The sequence below is a fragment of the Gossypium raimondii genome, chromosome 4 (genome assembly GCF_025698545.1).
Source record: "Gossypium raimondii isolate GPD5lz chromosome 4, ASM2569854v1, whole genome shotgun sequence".
Lineage (NCBI taxonomy): Eukaryota > Viridiplantae > Streptophyta > Magnoliopsida > Malvales > Malvaceae > Gossypium > Gossypium raimondii.
The window spans coordinates 1,147,628-1,156,867 of NC_068568.1; the positions used below are offsets into that span (position 1 = coordinate 1,147,628).

General features: G+C 35.4%; 1 protein-coding gene across 1 annotated transcript; it reads left to right on the forward strand.

The window, feature by feature from the left end:
* Positions 1 to 1,104: 1,104 nt before the first annotated feature.
* Positions 1,105 to 1,780, forward strand: LOC105780483 (60S ribosomal protein L27a-3). The gene has a single exon (XM_012604851.1). The coding sequence runs from the start codon at positions 1,179 to 1,181 to the stop codon at positions 1,617 to 1,619; it is 441 nt and encodes a 146-aa protein (XP_012460305.1). The 5' UTR covers positions 1,105 to 1,178; the 3' UTR covers positions 1,620 to 1,780.
* The last annotated feature ends 7,460 nt before the right edge of the window (positions 1,781 to 9,240 follow it).

A 9,240-nucleotide genomic window follows, 5' to 3' on the forward strand; every position in this document is an offset into this window, starting at 1 on the left:
GTTAACCGAAAAATATAAAAAAATTAACCGACCCCCGACCGAAAAAATTCGGTTAACCGACCGACCGACCGAATTTTTTCGGTTTTACCCGAATTATGCACACCCCTAAAATGAAGTAGATTTCTTTCTCTAACATTTGGACTAAATTTAAATATTATAATCCTCATTATTAAGAGAGCTTTACTTAAATAATACCATCAACCTGAACAAAATTAATTTCAGACCATAAAACGAATTAAAGTACCTCTCATCACACCAAGAAAAAGAAAAAAAAACAAATTGCAACTCCAATAACCATTTCAACTAATGAAGGACAATTTTGGACTTTACATGCAAAACATAAAAAATCTCACTAAATTACCAACTATGAGTTGGTACATAAGTGTTTATGACTTAAGTGATTAAAATGAATATATATATTAATTGGAATAATATTTTATCTTGTGATCGATGTATAAGTCTCATGTACTATTAGTGAATAATAACACAACATATTATCATTAAATTAAATAAAAATACGAATGACTTGTAAATAAATACTAATAATTTTATTTAAACATTAATCGTAATTATTATAAATAAATATTATAACTTTCGGATTTAGAATATTAATTTTAAGAGTTTGGGGTCTTGGACTTAGGGTATAGAATCTTGGATTTAGGTTTCAAAGTTTAAGCATGTATTTTTAATAAATTATTATTTAATCATATTTAAATAAAATTATTAGTATTTATTTATAAGCCCTTCACTATTTTTGTTTTATTTAATGATAAAGTTTCATGTTATTACTTATGCATTAACACTACATTCAACATTTTCTCATCTTAATTTATAAACAAATGTAATTTTAAATTATTTATAAAAATATTTTTAAAATAACAAAAAATAAAATTTTAATTATTAAAAATCAAAATAAGATAATTTTATTAGGACGGAGATTTATTAACCCAAAGGCCAAAATGGCCTTTCATTAGTAGGGCAAAACACACAGACACACACACAAGCCGCAGCAATCCGAAAGGGCACATCCGTAAAATGGAAAAACCCTAGAGGGTAAAACCGGAAACCTAATTTTATCCCACAACCATATAATCCCCACAAACCCTAACTCTCATTGTCTCCCATCTCTGCCGCCTACGAACACTCGGCCTCTCCCAGATCTACACCAACCTCCCAAAATGACAACCCGCTTCAAGAAGAACCGCAAGAAGCGCGGCCATGTGAGCGCCGGTCACGGTCGTATCGGGAAGCACAGGAAGCACCCCGGGGGTCGCGGTAACGCTGGAGGCATGCACCACCACAGGATCCTCTTCGACAAGTACCATCCTGGTTATTTCGGTAAGGTTGGTATGAGGTACTTCCACAGGCTCCGTAACAAGTTCCATTGCCCCATCGTCAACATCGACAAGCTCTGGTCTCTTATCCCGGAGGACGTGAAAGCCAAGGCCACCAAGGATGCCGCTCCGATGATCGACGTGACACAGTTCGGGTACTTTAAAGTCCTCGGAAAAGGTGTTTTGCCGGAGAACCAACCGGTGGTCGTCAAGGCTAAGTTGGTGTCGAAGACCGCTGAGAAGAAAATTAAGGAGGCTGGTGGTGCTGTTGTGCTCACCGCATAGGTTAGGGATCTTGGTTTTATTGGATCTGAATGACATTTCTGTTAGATTATTGTTATGTTTCGTTTTTTTTTTTGAGTTAAACTTGAAATGAGATTTTTAATATCGTTTAATTTTGGATCAAACTATATGTTTTATGTGATAAGTTTTTTGCCTTATGCTTATTTTTGCTGTGTTTTGGCATTGTTGCAATTTAAGTTTTATAAAGAACTAATTAGCCATGGATATGGGTTTAATGAATCACTATTGGGTTCGCTAAGTACGTGTTATAAGCCTTTTGTTTTCGGGTGTAATTGGGCTGAGTCGTGCATGAATATTGGTAAGCCCGACTTGAAATTCAAGGTTCAATGCTTGATTTGAGCTTGATTGAACATCAACTTCTCAGAATTACCCAAGCTGGATTATGTTTGTGTATCAATTTTAGCAATTAGTTTAAGCTTGATTAGACTCTGAACATAATCGAGCTACCTGAGCTCTCTTGAGCTTGATTAAGCAAACAAAGATAAATGTAATTTCATAATACAAGTTATATTAAAATGAAAAGCTTGACCTGGTTTGTGAGCTGCTTGAATTCAGTGTAATCAATGGCTTGAGCTTAATTTAGTTCAACTCAATAATTATTAAATTGAATTCGGTTTAAATTTTTTAGATTTAGAACTCAAATAGCTTGTGAGCATTGATGTTTTATTTACACTCCTATTTAGTTCACACTAGTTTCGCTTTTAATCTGCGAATAATGGATATGGGATTCAATGGGGAAATCGTTTTGTTTGAGGTACATTTTTCAAGTGGTTCGTAGGATTTTTGGGGTTGTCTTCTTTAAAAATGTTGTGTACTTAATTTGTTTTAAAGAAAGCTTAAGCTTGAAACTCATTGTAATCGGGTGTGCCAAGCCTAGTGATGGCAACGGGGTGGGGCGGTTTTTTGCTTGCCTTGACCCTGACCGGATTCTCTGTTGCCCTGCCTTGACATCAACCAAGCTTTGATTTTTAAAAAATGAACTCACTGAATCAGAACTCGAAAATCAATAGTAAATTAGATTCTGATCCGAGAGTTCTAACTTTTTAAAAAATATATTTTTTAATTTTTTGTGAAATTGTTATTTATTGTTATTTTGTAAAAATGATAAGTTTTGGTACCGTTTTTCTTTTAAGTTGCTTAATACTTACCTCTGAAACTGTGTGTGCTAATATATATTTACACAGTTGCACAAAGGTTCCTTACAAAGAGAGAAAATTTGGGAAAATAAATTAAGAAGAGAGAAAGAGGGGAGAATAGAACTTACTAGGTGAAAGGGAGACCACTAGAGTTAGTAGAGTTATGCTAATAGTAATAAATTTTAGAGATTTTTTAATTTAACTAATATTAAATAAGGTCGATTGAGTCTTAAATCAATTGGCATGGGCATGGACATGTTTGTTAATGTAAGGCGTGGATTCAAGTGCGTCGATGTAGTTTTATATGTTTAAACCCATGTAGTTTCCATCGTGCAAGAAGCAGCATCTAAGTCATGAGCAAATGTACTTATATACGGGTACAGTGAGAAACCCCAGCAAAGGTATCAGATTGCAAAAAGAAAATAAAAATTCAACATTAAAACTAAAAAGGTTTTAAAAAGAACATTATATACGGAGGTACTTGAAGGTACTTGAATTATGTAATTTATATATATTTGGTATCAATGAATGTTTTTCGCGAGAGAAGAGATGGGAGTAGGGGTGTAATTAAACTGAGTTGAATCAAGTTTGAATTTGACTTGAAATTCGGAGCTTGATAATTAATTTAAACTAAATTAAACATCTATTTTTAAGCTCGAGATATAATCGAGTTTAACTTAATAGTTAAGTTTAGAGTTAATAATATATATTAAAGATAATAACGTAATTTAATAATATAAAAAATAAAAAGTTTAATACAATCGTAGGATGCTATAGAATGATACAATCGTGGGATGCTCCCAAATCCCATTAGCCTTTTGTTTTATGCGGTATTCAAGTGGCATTGATCTATATTATTCGGACACTTCATTTTTTTAGAATACTCGTATCTGACATATATTTGGACCATTATTTCGAACCAACCGATATGCCAAGAACTGATGAGTCAATAAACTTCGAAATTCTTTTTATGTATAATCTTTAATCATTATAAGCAGCCTGTCAATTTATTCTTTGCCTATAGAATGATGCAATTGCAAGATGCTTTCGAATTTGATTCCCATTAGCTTGTTGCTTTATGCAAGCATTACAGTTGCAAAGGAATAATTGAATTATATTCTTTATACTTCCAAATTAACACCCTAAATCATTATGTTATTTAGACTCTCTTTTTTTTCCTTAAGTACTCGTATTTGAAAATAAATACGGGGCATTGTAAACTTTGAAAAATTTGAGAATATCCATGCCGGGCACATTCTTATATTTAACGTACATAGTCCGAGCGACTTAGCCATTAAGGTGGTGAAAAGAAAATCCCCCTCCCCATTTTTTCTTTCTTATTTATATATCCGTACATACATCCATATGTGTGTGGGGATTATTATCCGGTAAACCGGATTTTAACAGAAGTGGTGTTAAAGAACTGTCATGTGTCCATTTATTTATTTATATTTTTAAGTATTAATTAAAGATCATGTGACAGTTTTTAAACTTTGTTTGTGAAATTAAAAAACTCCACCCGACATTGTATCAAATGATATATATCTATATATTTAAGAACCGATGATCATTTGACCGTGTTTGCTGCAATGGCAGGTATCAAAGAATATAGAGCTGGGTTTGGCTGCTATGCGTGGCCAAAAAGGCCAGCATACGATCGAATCTTTTTAAATGCCGGAATTGTGGATCATTTACTGGGTTGTGATGGTGCTGAAGACGTGACCATAGCTCTCGATAGGGCCAGGGAAGCCATTGATAGTGGCAAGGCTCTTAAGAAACTCCTAAATTACATTAAAGTGTCTCACAAGTTAAAATGAAACCTATGTGAAACACTGCTTGCTTCCTGTTAAGCTTCTTTTGTTTTTTATAAATTGGCTTAAGTTATGATTTAGCCTCTAAACTGTATTCAGTTTTTCACTTTGGTATGTAAATTTTTGGTTTCACTTTGGTGCCTAAACTATCATATTTATCCTACTTTACCCCAAAATATAAAGTTGCCAATAAGAATATAACACGTGGCACATAAAATAGGACAAAAATAGTTAAAGTACCAAAAAAAAAGTTTAGGTGTCAAAAGTGGGAAAAGAATATAGTTCAGGGGCTAAGTTGTTACTTTTTGAGTTTTTCCTCTTTTGGGTGTAGATCTGTGGCTATTTTACCAAAAAAAGCCCTTTTTTTTCAATATTTACCGAAATGGGCCGGTATTTTAATTATTTACTAGAATGGGCCATTTTCCGCGAAATCGCGTCCACGTCAGCGCGATGTCAGGGTACGTGTCAGGACATCGCGTCCACGTCAGCGCGATTTGCTTACGTGGACACAAATAGCGCCTACGAGGACGCGATTTGCTGACGTGGCATGAACAATTTATGTTTTTAAGCTTGGAAAACTTTGAAAGGCCATAACTTTTGGCTCGGTTGTCCGATTGAGACGAATTTTTTTTGATTTCGAATAACTTTTCGAGATCTACGTGCTGACAAACAGCCGAAGGCGGTTTGCCGCACTTTTTGTCAAAAAATATCCTTTTTTGCCCCTAAATTTTGATTTTTTCGGATTAAAATTGAATTTTGAAACATTCAAATCATTATTTTCCTTATTTATTTGAAGTAAACACCGGATCTTTTTTTACAGAATTGTCTTATATCATCCTGTTATAGGTATAAGTCAGCTCATTCCACTTTTGAGAAGTTCCCTAAAATTTTCCATTTTATTCAATTTAGTCCCTAAAACCTAAATAGTCATATTTTCAAATCTAAGCTTCTTTTTTCAATTCAAATTCAAATTCATCCTTCCATAACATTCAAATATTCTTAAATACAAAAATTTCATGCTAATTTTGAAATTGTTGATACCATTTTTTGGATTGAAAAACGGGGTCGACTTGGGTTTTAAAAATGAAAACGAAAACGGGAGTCACCACCGAGCCTTTTTGATGAGGTGTGATCGGATCACCTCGAAAAGTGGTTGTTTTTAATAAAATGATTTGATTTTATTAAAACAACAAGTTTGGTCCACGAAATTGAAAAAGCGGGTTCGAGAATTGATTCGCATGAGGAAGGATTAGCACCATCGATACGCCCAAAATTGGTACCTAGTTGATTATTTAATGTCTTAGTGTCGAAAAATTGAAAACTTTAAACTTTAAAGAAATTTAAAATACGATCCTTAAAAAAAAACTCGAATAGCATAGATTAAAATTCAAGAGGATATTTGTCAATTTGGTTAGACGAGAAATCGAAACCCAACACCTTAGAGCACGTTCCTCGAATTTCCAAATGCAAAACATTGCCTTATTTTGAAATTTTTGAAAAGGATACTTAGCTATTTGGTTGAACGAGAAAAATCGACACTCGATTACCTTAGGGCATGTTTTCTCGAATTTCCAAACATAAAACATTGCCTTATTTTGAAAATTTTGAAAAGGATATTAATTTTGAAAATTAGAAAATTTTGAAAATAAGGCAATGTTTTGCGTTTGGACATTCAAGAAAACATGCCCTAAGGTACTTGGGTGTCGATTTTCTCGCTCAACCAAATAGCTAAGTATCATTTTCAAAATTTCAAAATAAGGCAATGTTTATGCTTGGAAATTCGAGAACGTGCTCTAAGGTGTTGGGTTTGATTTTGCCTCAACCAAATTGACAAATATCCTCTTGAATTTTAATCTATGCTATTCGAAGTTTTTTTAAGGATCGATTTAAATTTCTTTAAAGTTTTCAATTTTCGACACTAAGACATTAAATAATCAACTAGGTACCAATTTTGCGACGAAAGGTGCTAATCCTTCCTCGTATGAATCGACTTTCAACCCGCTTTTTCTCAATTTCAGGACTAAACTTGTTGTTTTAATAAAATCAAATCATTTTATTAAAACAACCACTTTTCGAGGTGATCCGATCACACCTCATCAAAAAGGATCGGTGGCGACTCCCGTTTTCGTTTTCATTTTCAAAACCCAAGTCGACCCCATTTTTCAATCCAAAAAATGGTGTCAACAGCTTGGCGACTCCACTGGGGACATAAAATAAGTGAGTCGAGCCACGAGTTGATTATTTTTTGTCTTTTTGTCGAAAATTGAAAATTTGGTTTAAATTTACGATCCTTTCATGACATTTCATTCTTCATTATAATTTTCATCATTGTGGTTTATAATTGCTCTGTTTGTTTAAATTTTGGTATCTTTTGCATTGCATTGCATGACCTTTGGTCACACCTTTTAAGTGGGAGTGAGAAACTAGTCCTTCGTGAGGTTTTCACCTCCGTGCAGGATAGTGAATCACTTTCGGGATACATCCGTACCTATGTCTTCGTGAGATTTTCATCTCCGTGCAGCCATAGGGAAATGTATTCCCCCGAACCGAACTCGGTCTGTATGATCCTATAATGGGTGAAGATCGAGGAATCTGCTGGTTCGGGTACCTTATCTTTAGAGCCAAACCTCATATAGTGGACTTAGGAACTTAGCCTAGATAGAGCCACTCCAAACCCCTAGTAGTCACCCGAATAGGTACTTTCTGTTTTCCTTGTTTATTTTTGTACTAACCCCTCTTATTGTGCTTTGATTATGATTGCATCGCATCTTCATCTTAGGAAAGAGATATTGATTCAAGTCCGATTACTAAATTAGAAAGCTTGTCATGGAATACGGATTCCTTGATAAAGTGGAAAACAATACGACTTCCTAAATATATTCTGAGAAACACAAGAAGGGCGATGAAGGAGTTCGTGATCTTTACTTCGTGGCCTAAGGGTTCGAGACGATTGTCCAAAAGCCTTCGACAAGCTGACAAGTCTTATGAAGATGGGCAGATGATGGATCGCGACCAAGATCAAGAAAATGAGCTAGCAGTGGCATCTATTGGCGAGATTACCTCAAACATGTGGATGAAGAAAAAGACCGATGTTGTTTCTTGGAATATGAGGGTGAGGCCGTACATGTATCCATTTTATGTAAAGGAATTTGCCTTCTAGAAAAGTTTCCTAAATGTAATTGAATCAGAATCAACATCTCTTTAGGCATTCATTTCATGCATCTGTTACATTGCATTACATGCATTAAAATCCATTGAAAGAGTCTAAACGAGTAAATTTATTTCAGCTAACCTAGAAAGCTAACCAACCAAACACCCTTACGATATCCAAGCAAAGACTAGAGAAATGGAATGAAGGTTGGAAAAATTAGAGCGAATGCAGATTCAGATGTAGGAGCAATTGACTAAATTTCAACAGGAGATGAGAGATCAGATTCTAGGATTACAGAGAACCACGATAAGTCAGTTCAACCGATTGCTGGCTGGAGAAAAAAGGAAGGACCCGATGGACCACTCGGGGGTTGATAATGAGGATTTTGCTTATTCCTAGATTGTACTCCGATAAGTGCAGATCCACCGGATGGGCGTTCACACGGGCACCCTTTACTATCGATCACTGGCAGATGTCGGTGGTGCAAGAACACCGGTGGGTTACTTGACGGACCCAAGGTCCAAAGTGAGGAACAATTTTCTGTTGCTCTCGACAACTGGTCAAACAAAGCAAAGCGAGGTGGAATACCTAAGTACCACAAAGGCCCCAAGGAATGAGGGAATAAATGGGATAATGCGGCGGTATAACAAGGCCACTCAAAACCAATCACTGCTGGGCCGACCAAAGACGAAACCACCACCATCGAGGTCTTCAAAGCAAGAATGCAGGTGAAGCGGTATTGAGAAGCTCCAGTTCATACCAATTCCGATGTCATATAGTGAGTTATACCGAAGCTTATTTGATGCACATGTGGTGTCCCGCTTCTACTTAAAACCCATACAGCCTCCGTATCCCAAATGGTATGACACGAACGTACAATGTGACTACCATGCAGAAATTACGGGACATTCAATAGAGAACTGCATTGCCTTCAAGAAATTGGTTGAAAAACTCATTAATATGGGTGTTGTCAGATTTGATGACTCGTCTAGTGCAGAAAATCTGCTACTTAGTCATATTGATAATGGGGTAGACATGAAAGTAGGAAGGGGATCAGTTATTTCTAATTCAAGAGGAAATAAGGGAAATACACGGAACCATTGATATTTCCATCAAGAGAGGGGGTTCGAGACCCAAGAGAGTGTGAAATTCAAGGCCTTGGTTCAGGACATGATGGACGATAAGAGGATGAGGCTTTGTGAGGAAATTAAAGAGGAGGAAAACATACGCTCCATGTTGGCAAGTGTTCACACCAATGACATATTTGAAGACACGAATGAAAAGGAACCTTTTTAGATATCTGCCCTTATAAATCTGGAATGTTCTAAGCAATTAGACTGCGGAAGAAATCCCTATAGTTTTTAGGGCTTATCTAGAGTAATGTTCAGAATATTTTGTTGTTTTTAGCCTAGAAATGATAGAAATTCCTTTGTGAAATAGGCTTATGTCTGAACGTTATTATTTTAATGAAATACATCTTTGCGATTATTTTTGAGCCAATTTTT

What these genes read in the sequence shown, in the direction of transcription:
- LOC105780483 (XM_012604851.1), top strand. Translation starts at nt 1,179, where the DNA reads ATGACAACCCGCTTCAAGAAGAACCGCAAGAAGCGCGGCCATGTGAGC.